General features: G+C 36.8%; 1 protein-coding gene across 1 annotated transcript in view; it reads right to left on the reverse strand.

Moving 5' to 3' along the window:
* The window catches only part of LOC110678447 (zinc finger protein 1-like), a 43,464-nt gene extending 19,458 nt beyond the window's left edge, over positions 1-24,006 (reverse strand). Inside the window, exon 1 of the mRNA XM_021851350.1 lies at positions 23,037-24,006. Coding sequence (XP_021707042.1) covers positions 23,037-23,514 — 478 coding nt within the window. The 5' untranslated portion in view covers positions 23,515-24,006. The remainder of the gene's footprint in view (positions 1-23,036) is intronic.
* Between the last annotated feature and the right edge of the window lie 1,524 nt (positions 24,007-25,530).

Below are 25,530 nucleotides of genomic sequence, written 5' to 3' on the forward strand. Positions count from 1 at the left end.
TCAAACTGGCTTCGGAATCTACTGAAGCAACCAATCTTAGTGGATCATGCGTGGACCTAACGTTCAACCGGAATATTTGTTTGGGGAGCAAGAGTTACCGCTCATGATTCTTCTTCTATCGACCGATTCTATCGGTGTTGAAGTGTTCACCGAACTAACCAAATAATAACATACAATGTCCATAATAGGTCAGAATTGACGGTCTCAAACCAGGAAATAGAAGAAGCTAACGTTATCCAACGTCAACTTGGCGGTTGTATCTCGGAAACAACATCTTACTTTTTTTTTCTTAGAATTCTTTGAGTAATTTTCCTTGGAAGCCTTCAAATAACTTTACAGTTATTTTTCAGGGATATCTCCAGGAAAAAGTCAAGCATATTAGAAATAGATTTGTTTTTCTAAATCCGGAATATATTTCATATCCATCCAATGAAATCTGAAAGAAATATCGGACCACAGTCGAACATTGACGCATTTCTCATCGACCACATTTTAAATAGTCATTTCAAATTTCCTATGTTGTATATTTAACAATCAAAGGCGCACGCATAGTTTTCCTTCTTGTTTGACTTTTCTTACTAGAGCTATCTGCAGGTCTTGTTGCACATAACCATATTTCGTGCAACATGGTCACCAGATGATTACTGCTTTGGGGCCTTCTTAAGCCGAGTGGTTAGAGTCCGCGTCTACAAAGCAAAGCCATGTTGAAGGTGTCCAGGATTTTTTCGTAACAGAAATTTCCCAGACTTCCCTGGGCATAGAGTATCATCGTACCAGCCACACGATACACGAATGCAAAAATGGCAACTTTGGAAGTGATAACTGTGGAACTGCTCATTGGACACTAAGCTGAGAAACAGGCTCTGTCCCAGTGGGGACGTAATGCCAAGAAGAAGAAGATGATTACTGTTTTAAATAGGCCATGGATTTTGAAAGTGTTTGTTCTAAGTGTTACGTCTGTTTGTCTGTGCTTGGACTCATGAAAAAATCTTGAAGGGTTTCCTAGACAAATTTCTAAGAAACAAAAACAAAAATCAAAAGAAGAAAAAAAAATCAAGAATTGTCGGAAGTATATTTAATATATTTTCTTCCTAGATCTCCCTAGAGAAATCACTTAACGAATTTTATCGAAATCTCTGAAATAAACCATTGTGGACTTTCTTTTAAGAACTTCTGTAGGAATCTTGGGGAGATCTCCTAGAATAACAACTGGGGTAATCGGAAGAAGAATTAGACAAAACAATATTTCGCAAAACTAGTATTTGGGAAATGTCTAGAGGTAGGAGCGTTGCAGCAAATTCTGAATGCCTCCAAACTTCCCTTGAAATAATGCTGGAAGCATTTGTGAGTGAGAAGGTGGGGGAGTCACTAGATGAATTTCTGGAAAGCTTTCTAGAGAAGTCACTGAAAGTTTGTTAAAACAAACTTTTAGCAGAAATATTGGAACTATCTTCAAGAAATATTAGAAGAATTTATCAAAGTGCCTGTGGAATGGTCCCGTAATAGTCTCTGAAGGCTGCTCTGGAAACTCTAAAATTTGGCAGCAGGATACAAGTAGTTGCCAAAATCCAACCTGGATTTTTTAGGATAACCACAGAAAGTACTTCAGATAGCCCATCAAGTACTCCTTCAAAGATTCTTTGGGATGTTTTTTTTTTTCATGAAAGTTAAGTCCTTCAGGAATTTATTTAGTGATTCTTGCATCGACCCCCCAGGGCTTCATCCGGTTAAGAATTTTCTTCTTTAAGGTTTCAGTCAGGAATCTCCTTAAGGATACCGTCAGGAATTACACCAGAGATACTTTGAGAAATTTCCCAAGGAAGTTTTCATTTTTTTCCAGGAATGATTCAAGGGAAATGTAGAGGAAATATTTATGAAATTACTGCAAAAGTTTTCGAAAACAGCGGAAGGGAATACTAAAGAAAATCCTGAAATAGCCTCTGATGAAACTTTTGTAAGTTCCAAAGGATCTCTGGAAAAGTTCCAGAGATCCATTGGAACTCTCCTGAGGAAGTCGAAAACATTAGACTGAGGAATTTGAAAACATTAGACAGAAACCCTGAAGGAATTTGTGTAAAAATGCTCGAATGAATTACTAAAATAATTGATGTAGAGTGAAACCTGATATGAACTTTTGAAGAACCCATTGAGGCAACGCTTGATAAAATACTCGAGAAATTTTTAGAAGAACTGCAGTGAACAATCCTTGGATGAAATACTAGATTAATTTCCAGAGAAATTTTTGAACGAATTTAGTAAAGAATTTCTGGAAAAGTTTTTGATAGATTTTTTCTAATAATTCCTAAATGTGTTTTAAAGCAATTTTTAGGAATAACCGTGAATGAATTTTCTAAGTAATCCATTTGAAAATGACAGCCTGCGAGAATATTTAACAAGAACATTTGACGTACGAATTCCTGATGAGGTTCTAGAAAAATTTCTGTTTTTTTTTTCAAAAACTTTGTTAAATTAAAAAAAATGGATTTTGTCGGTAGAATATGTAGGAATCATTGGAAGATTTCATAGAGTAACGGACTGGATAAATCGATAAAATATTTTTTAGATTAACGAACTGGATAAATCGATAAAAAGATTTCTTAGAACTGGTTATGTAAAAAATTACAAGCAAATTTTCAGGGTAATGACTATGGAAATTTCGGTAGGTAGTAGCGTAGGATAGCTCAAGGCTTTCTTGGACATCTGGAGCAATTTCTTTAAGCATTCCTTTAGAAAGTACTGTAAGAGTCAATACCCGTACCTGCATCTGGTACTTGGACCAGATTTTAAAAGTCAAAGTTGTCTTTTTAGCATTTGTATATCGCGTGGAAGAATACGTGGCATTCTATTCCCAAAAAAAAGATCTTGGACCGACCGGGAATCGAACCCAGACAACTTCAAGATGGCTTCGTTTGGCGCGGCCAAACTAGGCCTACTAATTCAAGCTGTGCAACTTATCATCCTTTCGCAAGGACATGGCCAAAACAACCCTTGATTGTACTTTACTTTTGTCTAATAGGCAGTTCAATCTATATCTTTGACACCGAGCGTTGATAAGGTAATTCTTATACAATGATCTAGGAGTATGCCACCTACAAACTTGTGCGACTGTTTCACCTTATACAGCTTGAAATCCAACTTCAATATTGCACCGAAACTTAAAGGTAACAAGTCTCACGAAGCAAGCAACAAGCAACATGGCATTATTTTAGCTTTGTGCACTAGCAGAAAGTTGAATAAAGGAGATCAGGTACGCTACCTTACTGTTTCTTTAGTTCAGTACCTTCGAAAACGTAATTAGGCACACCATTGTGACGGCCATCTTTGCTCTCCGAGATGTTTCACATTAATGCTAATGCTGAGAATTAACTGCATAAGCAAGACCTAAGGCTTTTAAATTTCATAGAGTTTCATATGGAAAACAAAGCTTTCATATTCGAGTTGCATCAGTAATACCCAGCGAAATAAAGAAATTGACTAGATTCTGTGAAACCGCATTATGCGCAGGTTCCACAAACCTCTCAGACAAAATTTTGCCTTTCAACCTGCACCTATATACCCCACTAAGCCAAGGTTTCATATGGTTTGGCTGGAGCACTTCTAGGGCACTTTCGGAAGTTTAAAAGCTTTTCAGCTGTTTATGAGATAATTTTCCCCGGAAGGTTGATTTAATTTGCTAATTTCACATCTGGTAACTCTCGCTCCATCCAACATTCAAAGTTTCCAATACGATATGCGTATGTGCTTCTTTCTCGACTGCCGGCATTATTCCCAATGTATTGGTATTCCATTTTGGTCCCCTTGATTTGCGCCGAGCTTTACCTCGCCAGCGGGCCGGCCAGAGAGAGGAGGGTTCAATAAAGAGTGGCACCGTAACATGCGACGAAGAAAACCACTCTGCGACGAAGAAGGCAAGCAACAGGCTGATGTTGCCGCTGGATGTGTTTACGTCGATTCTTCAATCGGTCGTTCTTTTGCCACTCTTTTTCGTCCGTAGCTTCATACACACAAGCCAGGCCAGGCGTAAATGCAGCAGATTCATTAAATGGCTTAAATCGCTCTCTTCTGGCTCCGGTTCCCTCTGTGCCCTCTACTCACACTCGCATATATTGCCTTGGTCCGTAACCAACGCTGCCAAATACTACACGAGTTCTCTATTTTCCGCTCGTCTTAACCTTCCGGCGGCGGCGTGGCGTGGCTTCGGGCTAGGATCTTGGATTTAGGGTTGGTATATATAGAATATAACAATACGAGATATAAGAATTTTTCAGAAAAACATACATTTCTGTGGGAACTCAATGATGAATCACTGATCGATTTATTGAGGAATTCCATGAATAACACCTCGAAGAATTTTGGAGCAATTCCTAAGATTAACCGTATATGAATTCACGAAAGAACTCCTTAAGAAATATGTAGTATAGCATTTTGGAAAATTTCAAAGTAATCTCTGTACAAATTCATGATTACTTATTTCAAATCAGGAAAAAATCGTTAAAAAGAGACTTTAGAGATCTTCCTTTACCAATAAAGACTTTTTAGAGACTTACATTGAAAAAGAGACCTGCTACCAGCCCTGTAGAATTTCTTCGGCTTGGCTGATCCCGTGCATGTTCGGGTTAATTTCTGCGCTTGTAATTTTGTTCTGTGCGGTTTCGCTGCTGACCATAGGTTTTGTTGAGCTTTCCACGCTCTTGCTCTTCCGCTCTTTCGGCTTATTAAACACATAGGTTTTAATTTACTCTTTTACTATGCGAATTTATTCTTATAGGGCAAACGCTCCCTTAGTGGAGGTAGCTCCAATAGTGGAGGTAGTGTGTTTTGGCATGTTTCGCGCTAATAAATGATTATGTGATATTTTTGTATTATGTACGATGCGAAAATGATACAAGTAATCGAATAATATTCATGAAATTTAACCGTAAAACTATTTAAAACAATTATTTTGCTTAATTTTTTTGCTCCTTTGCACCTATAGTGGTGCATCAGTACCCATAGTGGAGGGTCCCATAAGAAATCAATGGTTTGCGCCACTAAAGGAACCATCCTTAAAATATACCTCCACTAAAGGAACAGTGTTCCTATTATTGGTGCAAGGCTTTTTGCAGGGAAATTTCAAATGAATCGTGATTTTTATACATTTGAATGATAGAAGGATTTGAGATCTATCGAATGATACGTTAAAATCATATATTTCATGATCTTAACACCGTGTTTTAGCAGTTTTCCCTTAGGTGCACCACTAATGGTACACTTGCCCTACTTGTTCTACGCCTTTTGCCGCCTTTCCTGCCACGAAGTGGATTTGTTTCTTTTTTTCAACTGAAGCGAGGAAAATGCCCATACTGTCTTGGCCGGGTTGGCTGACCATTGGCCAGGAATTGTTGCAGAAATTATGGGTTTCTTTCGGAATTGCGAACTGTTGATAAGTACACGTTGATTCGTCCGATACGCGCTAGAAGCCGGTAGCTTAACAACTTCCAATCATGGCACAGAAGTGATTTAATGAATAATTTCTCGCCCGTTGATCCCGAATAACCTGTCCGCTGGAATAACATCTCCCGTATTCACCGTGGTCACCTATGATAAAAAAAAACGACATAACGTAACAAAAATTCAACCACCAAACAACAACCGGGTATTTAACTGCTTTCGTGTCCCCGTTTTCTCTTACCCACTTCAAATCTAACAAGAAATATATGCGCGTATCTGGATTGGACACGGTGGAAAATACCACCAACCAACAGGCTAAGAAGCCCGGGGAAGCCAAGATGAAGAAAACCGAAATTTCGCAACCCATCATTGGCAAATTAAAGCCGAGCGGATGTAAATGGAGATTGGAGTGAAATGGAAGAAGCTACAACAGCGAAAGAAAGCGAAGAGAAGCAGGGTAACGGAAGGAACGCGAAAAAGCGCAGATCGCGTAAGCCTTGGCCAAAAACTGCAAACGGTGACCGAGGAAAAGATTTCTCCGGGCCTGAACCTAGATGGTAACTACATAGTAGGTAGATGAGATCAGATTAATTCTACTAAGAAGCACAGCAATATTTGATTTAAAAATTTGAATTGTTAATGCTGAAAATGCCTAAGAAGAAACAGAACGTTACAAAGCTGATTGCTTATCCAATGACTCCTATCTATTTGATCATGTTAGAAAAAATTCCCCATACAAGTAATTTCTTCTAGATACTTTGAGTCACTTCATTAATGCATTAAAATCAAGAGTTGAATTCTGAAAAAATTGAGAGAATCTCTCCCATATCACTCTCTTTAACGATAATTACACATCATGAGAGTCTGTTTATTGTCTACTGCTACAGCTCTGATTATATCGAGGGGATAACTATTGCTATCAGATGTTCGAGGATTGTTTATCATGCTAGTGAAGTAAAACACGTAACCCTCATTTATGAACAACAATTTGATCAACCATCCGTTTCTGATACAGGCTTACCAAGCCGAAGATCATGAGTTTAATCCTAAGAGGTGCTAGCGACTAAGTGTCTTAAGAATAAGAACTTAAAAGACCACATGCTTGAAAAAATTGACCAAGCGTGAACAAAATAATACCATACAACAAACAATAATAACTTAGGCAGGAATTAGGAGATGAGATTTTTTTCAGGGAATCCAGCCAGAAATGTATCTATGAACACCTATTTTTTTTACATTACTCATTCGAGGTGCATCTAACGAGGGCTGAAAACCTTTCTAATTAAGGTGAAACTCCGTTGAATCCAAAAATATTAGTATCAAAGTATATGTGTGCCTTCATGCACATGTGTTAGTGAAAAACACATCATTAGGCCTTGGTTGCCAGTCATTTTATTGTTTATTCAAGATATATGAAAACGACATAAGAAATAAGCTATGCGCACCATCTATCGATTCTGACAACACTGTACAGTATAAGCATACAGCAACAGGTGTCCCGCGGGTGAAAATGTAAACATTCGCAGAAATCTCCGCCCTCCGTGTAAGAAACAAGCACGGTTTAGGAGATTCAGGGAGCAAGTGATCAATTTAAAAGTAAAAACAGGAATCTGAATAAACTGTTATGTTTGGTTAGCAGTTAGACGACGATTAATTACAGGTAAGGGCTATAAATTTAGATAAATTGTGTCACGGTACACAAATGTGCTTGTATGTGTTAGGAAGCCATGTCTACTGCCATGACATGGATTCCTTCCTATATGTCCTTAAGATAATACATTATTCGTAACGATACGACATGTACTAGTTTTTTTAAGCTTTATTTACGTGAATTTGAACTCATCTATCTAGTTGTTCACTTAACAAGTGTTACTCTTCGTATTAAAGTAAGCATTTTTCCAAGATCTTTCAACAAGTTTTTCGAACTTATTAAGGTGTTTGCCCAAAGTTACCTTCAGTTATTACTTCAAAGATTATTATAGAATTTCATTTTCAGAATCAAATTAAGCAATTTCGTTCAAGATGGCTTGAGGAAATCAACTCCTCTGCCTCCACTGATTTCTCAGCATTTCCTCCATTATTGCCGTGTAGGTTTTTTTACGACTCCTAACAGGAACTTCTCTTAAAAGTCTTTCTGGAAGACCTCCAGACATTCTTTATTAAACTTCCCTAAGCAGTATCGAGTAATTTGTAAAGGGATGTCTAAAGAAATTATGAAATATTTTTAAAACAAATTTCTTAGAACAATCCCAAACCGTGGATGAATTCATGGAAGAATCCATGGAGAAGGAACTTTGAGGAATTCTTGTCGGATTTCCTGGAACATTTCCTAATGAATCTCTTCAAAAACTTGTTAAATCGTTGAGGGTTTTATGAAAGAATGCCTTAGGGATATTTGGAAGATCTGTTAGATTAAATATTGGTGAAATCGGTGGAACAATTGTTGGAAAAATCTTTGGAGGTAATCCTGGAATAGTATCTGGATTTATTTTCCAGGGCAATCCCTGTGAAAATTACTGGAGGTAGTTGCGATGGATTCCCAGGAGCAAATTCCTATAAACATCCCTTGAGTGTTCTCTGGAGTAATTTCTGAACAAAATTCTGGGAGGATTTGTGTAAAATCTTCAGAGGAACTTTAGCACCAAAATCACATCAAGCAAAAAAAGGAAAATAAGTCAAAACAACACTGCGGAACACGTTTTAGTCTCAAGCACCAAAATACCGCTATTAAAGTTAAATTCATATCTCGCATGCTTGGTGGATTAGACCAAAAATAAGTTCGATAAATCATACTTCAAGTTTTATGTAAACATCAAAGAAACGAGTGCACTGTTTTGTACAACTTTGGCGACCTGTAACTAAAAATTGTGACGTGCTGGAACATTTCTGAGAACGGCATCAGATACAGCAACCCCAAATCTACTAGAGACAAATAATTTGATCCGCGAGACAGGCAAAATTGTCATTTCTGTTACGTTGTGTAATAATAAAACATATCTAATCTTTGGGAAAAATTGACTTAGCAGTCTTGGTAGGAATTGAAAACAAGGTTTTGAAATATTTCCCGACGTTTCATCCCGATTGAGGTCTTTTTCAAGGGTTCGATTTTTTATTGTTCTTTCGTCAAGAAGGTTTTGCATAACGCGAAAAAGTCATATGAAAAGCTATTTTTCGATATGGTTCGCCCCAGTGGGCACTTGGATTTGCTATCTTTCACTACTTTTCATGTTTCATATTCATAGTGGAAGATATCAAACTCAAGTGCCCACATTCGAGTTACACAAATTATAGCAACTTATCCGGAAACTTATGTAATTATTGAAAACTGATAGAAGTTCAAGTAATATTCGATTCCTCGTAAGAATTTAGCGATTTCGGAGAATTCTGAGATTTTGGTAGAATTCTGGTTTGCAGTGAGATTCTTGTATTGTCGGAATCTCAAGGATTCTAGCCGTATTCGCGAGAATTTTAATGAAATTTGCAGGGTTTCCTGTAGGATTCGCAAGGATTCCTCCTTACTAATTTAAGTGGAATCCTTGCGTCAAATTATCTGGTTCGAATCTCAAGAATTCCGTTCGGAATTGCGAAGATTTTAGTCAGATTCGCAAGGATTTAAGTTTGATGTGCAAAGATTACAGTCGGATTCCTAACCTGTCCAGTCGGATTAGTAACGATTTCAATCAGATTTGCAAGGGTTCCTATTGGATTTCCAAGGATTACAGTCGTGTTCGCAAGATCTTCAGTGCGTTTTGCAAAGATTCCAGTCAGATTTGCATTGATTTTCATAAGTTTCACATTCTTGGTGGATTTGCAGAGATTTCAGTGGGATTCATAAGTTTTCCAGTCAGATTCACAAGGATTCTAGTCAGAATATCTAGAATTTTAGTCGGATTTTCATGGATTCCAGTCGAGATTCGTCAGATTCGCGAGAATCCAGGCAGATTCGCTAGGATTCTAGTCCGATTTCCCACCTTTCCAGTCTGATTCACAAGAATTCTAGTCAAGGATGCCAGGCGGGATCGTAAGGATTCCAGTCGGTTTCTCATGTTTTGCAATCGGATTTGCAGGATTTTACTAGAATTCGCAAATTTCATACTCGGATTTTCAAGTATTCTTTCCCTCCTTCGGGAAATGTGAAAACAACGGTACCAGTACCTGTCAAAGTTGACAGGTACTGGTACCATTGTTTTCAAGTTTTGTTGAAGAGTGAAAGAGAGAGAATTTCACCGTGAAATGCCTAATAGTGAATCATCACTGAACGAGCAAGAAATCACATTGAAGAGCGAAAAAGAGAGAATTTTATTGTGGAACGGCCTATGGCCCGTGGTGTCTCTGAGAGAATGTAGAATCCTTAGCAACTATTTAGGGTGAAACATCACGGAATCCAAAGATGGCCGTCACAATGGCTGACTTGTGCCTACACACGTTTTGAAAGGCACGTTTCGGCTCTTTTTAGTTTAAGTTTTTTATTAGTGCACAAATGTAAAAATTATTACACTGTTGTTTGCTACTTTTTTCCTAAGATCTGTTCCTTTATAGTTTTGATGCAATATTGAAGTTGGATTCCAATGTCACAGATAGCCTCAACTCTCCGATAATGGAGATTAGAAGCTCTTCACATTAGAAATATTAATGATAGTTGTTCAAAACAACTTTTATAATAAACACATGAACATTTATACAAAATTTTTTTTTTGCATTTTAAGCTACTTTGCATTACAAGTACCTGTTTTTAAAATAGGACGTAAATCTACACTCCAAAAATCAAATATCCAAAACAGTGAAAAATATGTGGTGATCGTTTGCACTAGCAATCACAAGAACACTTTCTTTGCAAACGTTAGTTTGAGGCCAATGTGTCTGACTGGTAAAGTGGGCTCATATTATAAGTGAAATCGGCTACTCCCCACTATCCCTTACCTACACACTCAATCTGTTCGGTAAAAAAACTGGGTTTTGGAACTACCGAAAAAGTCAGTAAACTAAAAAATAATGTCAGAAATCGAAAAACAGAGATTTTATACTGAAATTTTGCAGAGAGCTTTCTTTTTATATCATATATCGATAAAAAATAAAACATGGTGAAATTTTCTTTTCAATTACGCGTGGCGACAGTTTTCATTTTACTGACCTTTTCGGTAGTTCCAAAACCCAGTGAAATTTTACCGACCCCAGTAATTTAATCTAAGTGTGTACAGAAATAACTCCAAGAATTCATCGATTTTTCAAGGACTTGATTTTTGTTCGGGGATTTTTCAACCAGTAATTTTTCAAGGTATATTTTTAAAAAATAATCAACAAATTCTTTCGGGAATTTCTTCAAAGATTCTCCAGTAATTGTTTGAGGATGATGCCGCTCTTCATTAAACCTATTCCTGTTCGTACAGTGACAAACAGCAAGGCTGTGGTAGCAAAACAAATAAATCTAGAAATCGAGATAAACATGCGCAACTTGGTCAATCTTGATATGGAGGTACAAGAAATTTCTCGGTTCCCTTTTTTCATACACAAGCTAAGCGAATCACCCAACTTTCATCGACCAGCTGCGCACCAACTACGCCAAAAAAGAATAATTTAAACCACCTCTAATTTAAAAAGCTCCAATCCAATCCTTCACACGCGTACAAAACCATCTAACGCAGCACATTCGTGGCGCGTCATTAATCAGCATATGATTGCTGTCCCTGGTTCGTAATGTTAGAGGTTTTCCTATATACACACATTCAAACGTTGATCAAAACGCAAAGGCCGCTCAAATTTGACGAAAAACCGCGAAAGAGGATCCCTCAGAGCGGTAGTGATGGAGTTACATGTGAAAATGGTTTGAAACTCGAAATTTAAGGGTTTCTCACGTCAAATTGCTAACGTACGATTTAAAGTATGCTTCAATACTCAAATTGGTAATACAAGATACCAGAACCCTTGGTGCCATTTTATATATAAGACCATATCACATGTTGAGCTAGGATTCTCTTCCACAATATTCTCCATCTGCACAGCGATTGGGGATCGATCGACGGACGGCGTAACACCGGTAGCTATTAAAAATCAGCAAATATCCACACGATCGCCGTTGTCTTCTTGCTTGTGCTTCATCCATTCGGCCAATTGTCTCTGTATTGTGCGAGTTGTATGTGTGTTTGTATGGCGCAGGTTTTTGGGGCTGAATTTAAGGCCTATGCATGATGATGATGATGATGATGGACCCGCGAAATGGAATAATTTTCTTCTCGCGTCCATTCGCAAGCCACTTTTCTTACGTCAAGCAGTTTATACGCTGCTGGCCCACCTCACAGGTTTGCCATCGAAGCCAAAGTGGTTTTAAAATCCCCATTTCTCGATGATCCGGCCCCGTCGTCGGCCAATCAATGAGAAAGAGGAAGCAATGTGCTGTTGGGGTGCTTCAGGAGATCGATTTTTTCCTGGGCAAAATTTTCCCCGGCTGTTTTAGTCCAGCCAAGTGGACTGACATCGCACCAATACAGTCTACCAGCTGTTAGAAAAGATCAATAGCTGTTAGCTCGTAAGAAGCATACAGGAAGCTAAAATTGATATGAACTGGAGATGAACGTTAGTTTCCGCTTCAGAAACCAACGCAGAGCAGGAAAGGCCTGCCGAGCAATGTTTGATTGAAGACGATTTTCCACATTTCAATGTTCTCTAGGTATATGTTGATATCCAATGTCAAAGGTTTGGGCCTTTTTAATCTGCTTAAAGTTCATCTCTCTTCGTGTCAACATCTGCTGATCTTGATGTTAGGGCTGAAAGCGATTGAGTGTATTAAAAAAAGAACTTGAGATCTAATGCATGAAAAAGGAAACTAAAACGACAAAAAAGAATCCAAAAAGAGATCAAATATAAACTAAAAAAACAGAAACCAAGAAAAGAAAAAAGGAAACTGAAACCACGAGATAAGAATTTGAGTCCTCAGCGAATTAGATCAGGAATTTATCGAAGAATATTTGCAAGACTTTTTTGTGACTGTAAGACAAGTATTACAAATCGTATTGCTATATGATTTTTTCATGATTTTTCTCAGGAACTTGATCAGAGAATAATTCAGCTATTTATCCAAATTTTCCTTCAGATATTACTCCAAAGATTTCTTCAGAAGTTCGTTTAGTGATTCTTTTACCGACGTCCTAAGGAATTCCTCCGAGAATTTCGCGCAAAATACCTGCAAGATGGATTAGTCCAGAAATTACATACCAGAAATTACCACCAAGAATTTCTTCAAAAAAGCTTTCATGATTTACTCAAGAAACCCAAAGTTCTCCAAGAATTTATCCTATAATGCTTCAATTCACTTCCTTTGGATTTCTTCCGAAATTCCCGTTTAGAACATCATCAAGAATTTAACCAATAATTCCAATAATTTCCTTAAATCATTTAAAAATGTGCTAAATTCCCTATGGCAATTGGCTGGAACCTTACAAATGTATACACATTGAAGAAGCACATGGTTTGTGACATTTGATTGATTTGTGCCAACAAATGCGTGTGCATTTTATTGATTTCCGAGTTGTTAATTTCAAGTTGGTTCAGAAAAAGGGACCGCTAGGAATCGGAATCCGAAACCAAATCTCAGCCATGAAGACATGAACTGTGCTACTGTCAACTACAAGCAATTTGCCTAGTAAAACACAAGAATTTACGGTAATTACTTGAGCAGCCAAACATTTGATACGAAACCTCGTCATCCTGTAGGGCTCAAATAGTGACGTTCCTCACACAAGTACTAGTGGGAATGAACTTGTGTAATTGTCTTTATTGTAACAGTCTTCTTAAGAAAACGACATTTGAATGAACGACATGAAACAAAATTATGTACATAGGGTTATTTCAATTCCTTAATCCCTGCAACGCAAAAGCGAATCAGGGATTGCTAAATTGCAGTGTAATCAAAATCTGCGCAAGTCAACATCTAAACAATACCGGACAATTAAAGCTTATTACGGCTAGCCGAATTATGTTACAAAAAAAAACTAGCAATAACTCACGGAAAAGCCCCCCAACTCTACATATAAACGCGAGCGAATTAAATGAACGAACGAACGGATGGACGTAAAAAGATGATCATCTACACATGTCGATGCTTTTAAATAAGTTTTCTGCCTCTGCTGATGAGTCCAATTGTGATTGTTGTTGTTGCCGTTTTTTTTCTCTATTTCATTGTTTATTTTCCATGTATTTTTGATTCGCTGTTTTTCGGGTGTAATAATTTCTACGGAAAGCATCCGTGTGTGATTTCCATTTTGCCTAGGTGAATTTCTCGCTGGTCATGGACGAGGCTCGAGTTATGCGCGTCGACGTATGTACCAAGGCTGAAATTGAGGGTATATATGAGTGGCGGTACAAAAAGTTTGAAGGAGGATTTCCTATCGTTATTGGAAGAATGGGTTCTTATTTCAAACACGTGCGAATGTTAATGAGAACCGGATTAACGATGTGCGAAAACTCCTTCTCACGTAACATTCCAAAATGACCTATCTAATACTGAGAGGCTCTCTTTGTTCCATGTCCCCAGGGTTTGAGGGTTCCATACGAGGGATAAGTCTGACGTTTTCCAAGTGAACAGGAAAGATAACTTATACTACCAAATATAAAAGTATGTTTGTTATGTCAAAATTTATTAATTTCAGAGTTTTACAAATGAATAAATCAAAATCTAATAGAATTGTCCATTCTATGAAGAAATTCGAGTGATTTACTTATTTAAAGTCAAGTGTTTGGAATATGAGGCATGCTCGAAATTTGTCATGCTCGTCAAAAACGGTACCTAGTCTTCTTATTAGTTAACCCTTGACCGTCGATACAATTTCAATTAATTCTAGTTTTTGCAGCAAGTCTACACCCGACCAAGTAATTTAAAGTTTCATAAAAATATGGTGTTTAAAAGTTAATAAAAAGCAGGTTGAGTTATCTATTGATCTGTAAATTACAACTCTGCATAACAACTAGCTTGAAAAAAAAACATTGTGCAACAACAGGAAGACCCATTCATCCATGAACCCAAGGAATGAAAAACCTTCTATCTTGAGTTTAAACTCCTACTGGCTACATATGCAAGGCAACGGAGGTTAGGTAGGTAGGTAGGTATATGAAAATCGTACGAGCCAAACCGATGATGACCGCAGCAGAGAACGAAGGAGGAACCACAAAGAGGGAACCAACCGAAAACCGTCGACCATATATTTACGAATGGACATCGGAAAAGACTACCAAGACCAAGCAGAGGTCGAAAAGAGGCGAATAATTCCAAAAATTGGGGCCCCTCTGTTTTCCACCGAAGCAGGTGTTTAAAACCTGCTGCGGCTGCGTAGCAGCAAAGAGAAGGCCTTTTGTTCTCCGCCCTGCTGAAGATGGTTCCAGTGTAGGGAAGATTTTTACTCTCGGTCCCGTGCATTTAATAAGAAAGAAAGCTTATAGGACACTATTCGCTAATTCGGAAATTTATTAAGACAAACTGCATATAGTACCAAGGAGGTCATATCTATCCTTTTAAAATTACGCTTTTGATCAAATAAAAATGATTCGGTGACAAGTTGGTTTAGATGTTTTTTTGGATAATTTAGCAAGATCTAGCCATCAGATCACATTAATCCAATAGTCAACTAATTATTTCAACTATTGATTATCATCATTGTTTGTTCAAGCACGTTTCATGAAACGTTTTTATAGAAACGAAAAAGTCTTTAAAGTCGTGGGAAAGAAAGGGTTAAGCTACTGAACACAAAAAAAACACAACAGCCATTTTCGGTATTGCACTGCACTTGCTATGCAATTTGAAAGGGAACTCAATTTAATTAAGCACTCATTAGTCCAATCAAAAACCAAGTTACTCAAGGATTTCGAAATCATTATCAACCAAGAAAACGTTTTCGACAATTCTTGGGAGATTAATTTGGAAAAGCGAGAGCTATTAACACATATGAAGGCCTCTGGCGATGGTGACATTTTTTACATGCTAATCAAGGAACTTCCAGAGAGTAGCTTATCTTTGCTGATAAATTTAACAAATGTTTTCAGTTGGTATATTTTCCGGGCAAATAGAAAAATGCCAAGGTGTACCAATTTTGAACCCGGAAAAAATCTCAATCATCAATTTTGAACCCGTTCCAACAAATCTGACGGCTTTTCAACTGGTCTTGCTCTTTCTCAAAAAATAGAAAAAGAAAAAGCATTCGACCGTGTTTAGCATGATTGCAGTGTTCGTAAAAAAAGATAATTTTCCATCACACATTGTTAGAATAATCCAAAGTGAAACATTGGAACAAATGTCAAATAAATTTATTAGGGCAGAAGCACCGATTTTGGCCATACGCCTATCGTAGCTATAGTGGATTATACACCGTTTTACATAGCCAATCACCATGAAACATCTGGACAAAACATTGTATCCGAATCGATTAAAAAAAGGGGAAAATAATGTATTTTCCTTATAATTTTAACTCGCATACACTTAATTTGGCCAGGATACTCCTAATTTGGCCACTCTCATTAGAAATAAATGTGATTGGTCAATTTAGGAACCGAAGCTAAGCCTCTGGCCGAAACTGATTCTGGTGGCCTTTATTGACCAACGAGATTTACATAACAAAAAATGGTTTCAGCTCAGTTCTTTTTCCAACATAATATGGATTGAAAGTTTGTATTTGACGTATACGCAGTGCAGGTTTCCCATACATTTTTCAAAAACATTTTTTTCTTAGTCTGGCCAAATTAATATGTTGTTAACAAAAATTATAATTATAGGTAACAAAACGGTAATTATAGCTTAATTTAGTTACCCAATCAGGATACTAGTGTTGCCTAACAAAGAACACATAGATATAAGAAATGAATGTAATGTTTGAAATGATACTAGATTATGTTCAGGTTATTCTGTACTTACATTTGTGATAATTCTGCCCAATTTTCTTGTGGAATCCTGCTCAGAATTCTGTGGATCTCACCCAGAATTGTGATAGATTCATGTTCAGTATTCTTGAAAATTTCTAACCGTATTCATAACGTATGACATAGTGTTTGATAAAAGATAGTAAATTAAGCATAAACAAAAACATAATTAGGCCGAAACAAATTTTACATTGACTTTTTGTCTAACTTCTAATCGTGGAGCAGGTAGATTTGAGGTTAGGCAATCGCCACTGTCTAAGAGTGCTCCACAGATTTTTTAACATTTCCTCCGGATTTGTTCTCCATGACACTTCAAAAATCTGTCAGAAATTAATTCAAAGAATTTATTCAGGAATGTTTTCCAGGGAATTGCCAGGGACTATTTTTAGAAATTTTTAGCAAATTATTGTTATCCTTGATGGAACTTCAGTACAAATTCCTGATAAACTCTTGGAAGCATCTCTGAAAGAACTGCATAATTCCTGAAGAAGTCATGGTAGATTGTCTTTTTTTTTGTATGGCATTCAATTGAAGCTGCCTAACAGCTTAACTTGTCAAGGCTGAACCCTCGGTCTGGCTTTTGCCAAATTTCCTCAAGGACCAATACTCAGACGGACTAGGCTATGGTGCCCACATGAACACTGTTTTTTTATTCTTATTGTGACGTGGTAATTTTTGAAAAGTACCCATATTCCCTTGCTTTTGAGAAAAGGAAGCATTGTGAAAATCAGCAGCTCCATCAGAATTTGTTTGAAATAGTAGTGTAGTAGTCATTACTAATATTGTCTAGTCGAAATTGTTTTGAATAATTTGTCATTTAAGTGCTATTCTGATTACTCCTGTATTTTACGTATGATTAGAGTCTTAAATGTCAATTTATTTATTTTTCGTCAACCGACGTAGACTAGTACATTTTACATATACATATTTTTGTTTTATTTCTTAATACTAAAATTATGAAATTTATAAAAAATATTGAAAAAGAAAGTGTAGTGTAAGTAATGTTAATTTCATTTTGTTTTATTTTATGTGTTGCGATTTCTAATGTTTTTAGATTTTGCCGAGACATGGTAAAGTCAATAGTTTCGCAATGTTGATTGTAAATTCCCATCATTTGATTTAGAGGCCCGTTTTTGGCATAATTTGTTCGATGATGATTCGTCAAGAATAAGTTACGATTTTGTAGTTGCCTAGAAGGAGCGTAGAAATTTAATTTTGATAAGATTTCTGTAGAATCAATACGTTGCGAAACGATATCATTTACAAATGAAACTCTTGCGATTTCACGCCGCTCTTTCAAAATTTGTATGTCAATAAGCATGCAGCGTGCTTTGTAGGGTGGAAGTGGAAATGATGTCCAACCTAATTTACGAAGAGCATATAGTAGACATTGTTTTTGTACAGATTCTAATATTTCTTTGTGTGTCATTGAGAAAGGAGACCATACAATGCTGCAGTATTCCATGATTGATCTTACATATGCAATATATAGAGTTTTAATTGTGTATGGATCATGAAAGTTGTAGCAGAAGCGTTTTATGAACCCTAGCATTTTATTAGCCCTGTGAATTATTGTATTTTAGTGGTCTACGAAAGAAAGCTTAGAGTCTAAGATTACTCCTAAGTCCCTTACTCTTTCATATTTTTCCACATTTTGATTTCCTAATGAAATTGAAATTCGTGGTGTTGTTCTTTTTCTGCTAAATGATATTAGGTTGCATTTTTTTCATTCAGTTCTAATAGGCTTTTTTGCACCATATGTAGAATTTTTTTATTTCATTGCGGAATACATTGATGTCTTCTTCATTTCTTATTTCCAGGTAGAGCTTCATGTCATCGGCATAAATTAACACTTTGAGTTTATTGAAAATGAAGGAAATGTCGTTTACATACATAATAAAAAGAAAAGGTCCCAAATGAGAGCCTTGAGGGACACCCGAAGTGACTTGAATTGGTTTTGATTTGTTTCCTTTGAATTTTGTTGGCGGTCAGTTAAATACGATTCAAGCCATTTCAGCAGTCTTGGCTCGATACCATTTTTTTTTAGTTTGAAAAGTAGCATTGGTATGTCTATGCGATCAAATGCCTTGCTAAAGTCCGTATACAGAGCTTCTACATGGTTTCCATTGTCCATTGCATTCAATGAATAGTCAACAAATTGAAGTAAATTTGTTGAGGTCGAGCGTCCTTTGAAGAAGCCATGTTGTGTGTCAGTAATTCTATTTTTGATTTGAAGAAATAGTTTTTCGTTGACAATTGACTCGATAATTTTTGGAATACAAGAGATAATGGCAACACCACGATAATTACGTATGTCAGATTTTCGTCCAGATTTAAAGATAGGCACTAAAAATGAGCTTTTCCATATTTTTGGGAAGATTCCGGATTCAAGGGATTTATTAAAAAGCCAAAACAATGGCGCTGTAAATTCTTTTGCTAAATTTTTCATAAATATTGGTGAAATCGTGTCAGGGCCGGGACCTTTTGAAGCGTCCAAATTCATTAGAGCGTCTGAAATTTCCCGCACATGGATTTGATTTACACCAATATCTCTAGAAAATTCCGGATAAAACAACATGGTCGGCATAAAAGCTGTAATATTTGTTGGTGTGAAACCTTAAATGAAATTGGGAAGAATCCATGTAGAATGTGTGTTTGCTTGGAAGAACTGAGAAAAAAATTACTAATAGGCCTATCTGTCAAGATAAGCAACATTATTAGAGTTAAAAAGTATTTTCTCGCCTTACTAGGGATTTTGGTATTTTTTTTTTTTTTGCAAGAGTGAAGTGAAGTGTTAATATTCAATTGGTATTTTTTCTAAAACATATTCTAACAATCTCGTCCATAAATTCAAAAAAAAGTGTTGGAAAAACTGCAAAAGAAAATCGTCGATGGATGAAATGGTGGAGAAATTCCTTTTTTTTTTTTTTTTTTTTTTTTTGTCGGTAGCGATAGGGGTAGTACTGGCACTTTTAATCTGCCCTAAGCTCCTTCCCAGCATTTGCTTTTATAAGCCTCTATTGCGTTCATCACACAGACGTTCCTAAGCAATGTTGCTCAAATGGTCACTGTGTACCCTAGCAGCAATCAGCCCTTACCGTAGTTTTGCAGTCTAGTAGTTCAGACTACTATCAAACTATGATAAGGCCTGAAATGTTACTAGAGTGGTTAAAGTGAAGAACGAAATAGTTTTATTAAAAGGTCCCCATTCCCCATTTTATTTTATTATTCACTGTCACATAATTGCCTCACTTTTGCTGTCGTCACTTTTGTTTTTGACACTAGCACTTCTATATCAGATTATCTTGTATGAACTTTCGTTATCACTTTCCACTATCACAGCTGAAAGTTTCACCAATATTACATCACGCCACTTTCATACCAATTTTTTATTACCAATAATTGAAGGATGTTTATTTTTTTACTATTTAATTGAACTACGAATTATCACAACGACCGTAACAAAAAAATACTTCGATCACTTCTATTGCACTCGCTGTTATTATGAACACTGTCATTGTAAAAGTGTAAAGAACTATGCAATAGTGTTTTTGTTTAAAGAAATAAGTGCATACTGTTATTATTATGTCTGTAACCCTCACAATCACTTCAAATGCAATTTCAACAGTTCATCATCACTATGCAATTCATCAAGTATCATTATCACCCTCACAATCATTAATTTTATAACGACGAATGTTACACAGAAACTCACCGAATACTCACTTTTAAGTCACATAACAAAAAGTTGGATCATGCGTTAGCTTCGAAACCTATCCACCATTACCGATTAGTACAAAGGATGCTACAATTCATCTAACAAACTGCAACTACAAGTAGTGGTGCATAAGTAACTACTGAGCCCTGGCGGTCCCTCCATTTGAAGAGTTCCTGATAATATGCAGAAACATATTAACAGATCCTCAGCCTGCAAGCAGCCGTTTCATGATAAATCATGATCCGTTAGAGGTGTGCCAAAGTATTGGGAAGGTGATATTTTATACAAACGGATATTATTTTACGGTGCACCTTCACTTTGGCACCGTCAATCCCCATGATCCAGGCCAGGGAAATGGTGGAGAAATTCCTAGGACAAAAATTTGACGGAACTTAATGAACAACCCCTGGGTGAGTTAATCAAGGAACTCTAGGGAGAGCCCTTTACATATTTCTTGGAATAATCCCTGGAAGGATTCTGCAACAATTTCTGAGCCGAACCGTTGATGAATACTTGAAGGAGTCCATTTAAAAATGTTTGGAAGAAGTAATTTGGTAAAATCGGCGTATGAACTTCTCGATAGGAGTTCTTGTAGAGTTTCAAAAAAAAAAATCCCTTTACGAATTTCTTCAAAAATTCTAGAATTCACCTTGAGGATTTTCCTGTAAGAATAGTACTGTTCATAAACGCATAAACGTCCCATGTCCCATATGAATAGGAAATCCAACAAACATGGGTCTTAAAGAAAATCTGAAGGAATTTCTGGATGGATTCCTAAGAAAATGTTTGTGGGAGATCTCTAGAGGAATTCATGAGTAACCTAGAAGAAATCACCAGAAGAAGCTAGAAGCTCGGGAAATTTGAAAAGAAATTCTTGGAGAGAAATTGCGGAGGAGTCTCTGAAAGTGTTTCTGGAGCCTCTAGAACTATACACCAGGATCATGACTAGGATTCAATGGAAGGAGAAAGAGGAAAAGAATGATGTTTTTGAGACTTGCGTTAAAATAGAGACCAAGTTTCTAAAGTCAGACGTGTGACTGGAAAATTTGGTTGAAAGCAAGAATTCTCATCCACAAAAGTCTTTGATAACCGAGTGGATAGCTGTTTTTTTTTAAGTAAATGAATGGTCAAAGATAAAAACTATCATCGCTGGGAGATAGAGGTGGATCTTCTCTTCATCAAATCGTTGTTAAGTATGGGAAAGTGGGTCAGTTTGGCCAAAGTTGGCAAAGTTAATAAAAGTGCTGAAAATAAAATGGAATCTTCGGATTTTTGCATGATTTCGAACAATTCTGTTTCATTAGTTCATAACGCATATTGATTGTTATTCGATTTGTTCTCCAATGTAATTTTGATCACGTTTTTCTTTCCTTGACCTTGTGTAAAAGTAAACTAATAGGCCCACGTATGATAAATAAATTACAATTACAATTCTTAGATTAATACACTAGATCTGCATGATTCCCGTTGCCTTATGAAATTCACGAAATATTGAACAATTTTTCAAAAATTAGACATTTTTTGACTCATTGGATTTCATAAGACAATTTTATAAAATAGGATAAATAAATAAATAAATAAATAAATAAACACTTGTGAAATGAGTTGGCTGCCTTCACACTTGAATTATTTTACGGATTCATGTGAAATCTCAACAGCTGAACAGTTCGGTAAAATAAATTGACGGAGTACGGTGAATTTTACGGTAAAAATTCACCGGAATCTGTAAAATTTCGACGGAATTCCGGTGTTTTATGTAACCAAACCGTTCAGTTGTTGAGATTATGGTGAAATTTACAGATACCGGTAAAATAAGCTTAGTGCGTTTCAAAAAACACGCATGAATTACATAGGAATTTCTCAAAGACATAAGAAAAAGCTGGGACTCACAAGAAAATGTTTTGAACTTCCATCGATCATTGCGTTCATAATATGAATTGATATAATGTCATAAGATACTCCAATAAACAGTCATTGATATCAATTATGAAACTCTTTAGCGAATCCCTTTTTTATTTTGCGAAAATGAAGATATTCTTAAAATTCCTAATAATAACAAGAATTTCTAGTGAATATCGGACGTTTTGAGTTTCATAAGAATTAATTTCATGAAAGAGAGAAACCGTCAAGAAATCAAGTAATCAGCGTTGTCTTATTGAATTCGTAGGGGGATTAGGAGCATGATGTACACATTCAGTAATTACTCATTTTAAGCCCATAAAATGGCAATAAAAGGTAAAGAGATATAGGGGCAAAATAACACATTCGTGGAATTTTGTAAAAACTTTTTCAATATTGAATGTCAAATATTCTGATAAGTAAAAGGGATCCTCCTCTATCACATTAGCAAGAAAAACACCTCTAGGTTAGTTACTTTTAAGGCCTTCCTTAGCCGTGTGGTTGTAGTCCGCGGCTACAAAGCAAAGCCAACATTGGCAAAGAAAAGCTCTCAGTTAATAACTGCGGAAATGCTCATAACAACACTAAGTTAAGAAGCAGGCTCTGTTCCAGTGAGGACGTTTGCCAAGATGAAGAAGAAGGTTAGTTACTTTGCTCAAAAATGAGATTCTTCCATCGTCTTGCTTATAAACCAATTTGAAGTTGAAAAAAAAAAATCAAATTTCAGAAGATAATTGAGGTAAACCATAAGCTTTTATACCGTCAAACAGTTCATAAACAATACAGATTTCATAAAGTGTATAAAATTTTAATGAAATATGCACATTCTATAAGGGGTAAAGTATAAAGGGGTGTCCATTTCTTCCCGTGTGTTCATTATGCCCCTAATCACCCTACTTAAATTTTCGCTCAGGGTAGATGAGTGTTGGCTTTCGTGGCTACCTCAATAACTCCCTTGAACCGCAGTTACACTGATTTTGTGTTCTATAACTCGATATCTCCCTAATTCGACGGTTTCTTCAATATCGAGTCACGCAGAGTTGACTGTATCATGAATCAATATCCAAAAAAGAAGTTATTCTCCCCCTACCTGTGTGCGTCCGGAGGTGCGCCTGGAGGGATTTCTCCCGCGGGAAAACCCGATTGCAGTAGCGGCACTTGATGGCCGACGGAGAAATCGAGCCCTCCACCATCAGGGTGGTCAGCGCCTCGGATCTCGGCCGGCCCCGTTTGTTTTCGGACTTTTCCGCCGAACTGCAGCCACTGCTGGAATTGTGCTGCTGATGCTTCCAGCTGCCGCTTCCATGGGTTGTCGGAGTGGCCGCTAGGGACTTGGCCACGAGCACATCCGGCGAGCTACACGTCGACGGAGGACTGGTTAGCGAGTCGTGGGAAGACGGTGGCCAACATCCGCCGCTGCCCCACTGATGCTGCATCTGATGTTTGCCATTGTCTCCTCCCGGTGTTCCGTGGGAGAAAAGCTGACCCAGCACCGTTTGATTTGTGGCCGGCGGAGGGCTTCCAAAGTAAGGCGAGGAAATGGTTTTGATTCGCTTCGGTGTATCCATTTTTGCGCACTTTGCTTATATCCACAGGCTCTATTCTTCTTTGTTCAACACCAAAACTTTTGCCCTACCCAATTCCGAAACACAAACGAAAATCCTCTCCTCAATCGCACTGAACTTTAACTTCAAAACTTTATTAACAATCACTCCCGGCTTCACGGTTCAGTTATTAGCACTCAATCAATTTCCTTTCTGCACGGGATTGCGGCAAAACGCGCAGCGACAATCCAAATTTGAAACTGAAAAGACGCTGCTTTTGCTGCTGGTGGCATCCATTTAATTTTTTTTAAACCACATAACTCCGGCACTCGACAGCTTAACTTTTCGGTACTAGACGCGATCCGCTTTGCTCCGCTTGCGATTGAACTCTGCGCAACAAGCCCTCAACACACAAACGAATTTTTGCGTGATTCTCTTTTCGTTCTGTTGTGTGATTATTTTGAATGAACGCGAAGCGAACGAAGGGGAATCGTTTCGCTTCTTCGGGTTTTTTCTAATGTGTGAGTGAGATGTTTTGATTCGTTTCGCGCTCAAAATCGGTTGACGTCGATGTCAAGAAAGCTGGCTTGAAATGAACTTGCGAACGCACTCCGGTTCATACCGTCAAGTGTGCGGGCACTGACCTGGTCGAATCTGAGAGAGACTCGCGAAGAGGAAAAATTCTAGCGTAACATTTGAAAAGGGCCTAACTGCAAAATGTAAACAAACTTGATTATTCATTATTCGTATCATTTTTTACGTAAATTACTCCTACATACTCTTACGGGCATGCAAAATGCATTATTAATGGTAATTTTATTCAAATTTAAAAGGGCCTATCTGAAAATGATAAAACTAAGAGGGCCTAACTGGTCATAAAAGGGCCTAACTGAAAATTTCGATCAAAATCAGATTGGCCCTTCCGTGCATTTTTAATTTTTCTTCATATTTTTCAATATTTAGCCCTTGTATAGTGATCAGCATAACGTGAAAATTGAGAAATGCTCGATTGAAGATTCTGTAACATATTAATTGTTACTATTTTAAACTCATTGCTATCTAATAGTTTCAAACTTTTGTTCGACACTCATAGTCTATTACTGGGCCACGTAACGTTTTAAATCTAACATAACATAAAAACTAGTAAAAAATGTTGAATTCAAACATCACCGGCAGATAGGCCCTTTTACGAGTCTTCAAACCAGTTAGGCCCTTTCAATTAGGTCCTTTAATTGAACATGGTTTCAGTTAGGCCCCTCCAGTTAGGCCCTTTTATTTAACATAGTTCCAGTTAGGCCCTTTTGGAATTTGTTAATTTTATTGATTATTGAATAGATTTTCAAAGTTTTAGAACAAAATCAATCGATTATGTGAGAAAATCAACATTGAATATTGAAAATTCTTTATTGAAGATTCAGTACTATATTGATTATTCATATTTCAAACCCTTTCTCCTATTTACTAGTTTTATACATGTGTTCGACACCCATGATAGTCTACTAGGTGGCCCATAACGTTTTAAATCCTAAATAACAAAACAACTCGTGAAAATGGTTGAATTCCAACATCATCGGCAGATAGGCCCTTTTACGAGTCTGCAAACCAGTTAGGCCCTTTCAGTTAGGCCCTTTGATTGAACATGGTTTCAGTTAGGCCCCTCCAGTTAGGCCTTTTTATTGAACTTAGTTCCAGTTAGGCCCTTTTGTAATTTATTAATTTTATTGATTATTGAAGTGATTTTCAAAGTTTTAGATCAAAATCAATCGATTAGGTATGTGAGAAAATCAACATTGATTATTAAAAATTCTTTATTGAAGATTCAGTACTATATTGATTCCTATTTCAAGCCCATTCTCTTTTTTACTAGTTTTATCATAATCTTAATGCGAAGTTAGTTGAAAAACTGATTTTTTATCCTGAAAAAAAAAATCAATTTCATTAAAAATTTTGAATAATTTTTATTTGTTAATTTTTATTTGTTAATTTTTATTTGTTGCCTCTAGTTGAGGATCGAGTTCCAAAAGTCGCAATTTTCACAAA

Source organism: Aedes aegypti, chromosome 3, assembly GCF_002204515.2.
Source record: "Aedes aegypti strain LVP_AGWG chromosome 3, AaegL5.0 Primary Assembly, whole genome shotgun sequence".
Classification (NCBI taxonomy): Eukaryota; Metazoa; Arthropoda; class Insecta; order Diptera; family Culicidae; genus Aedes; species Aedes aegypti.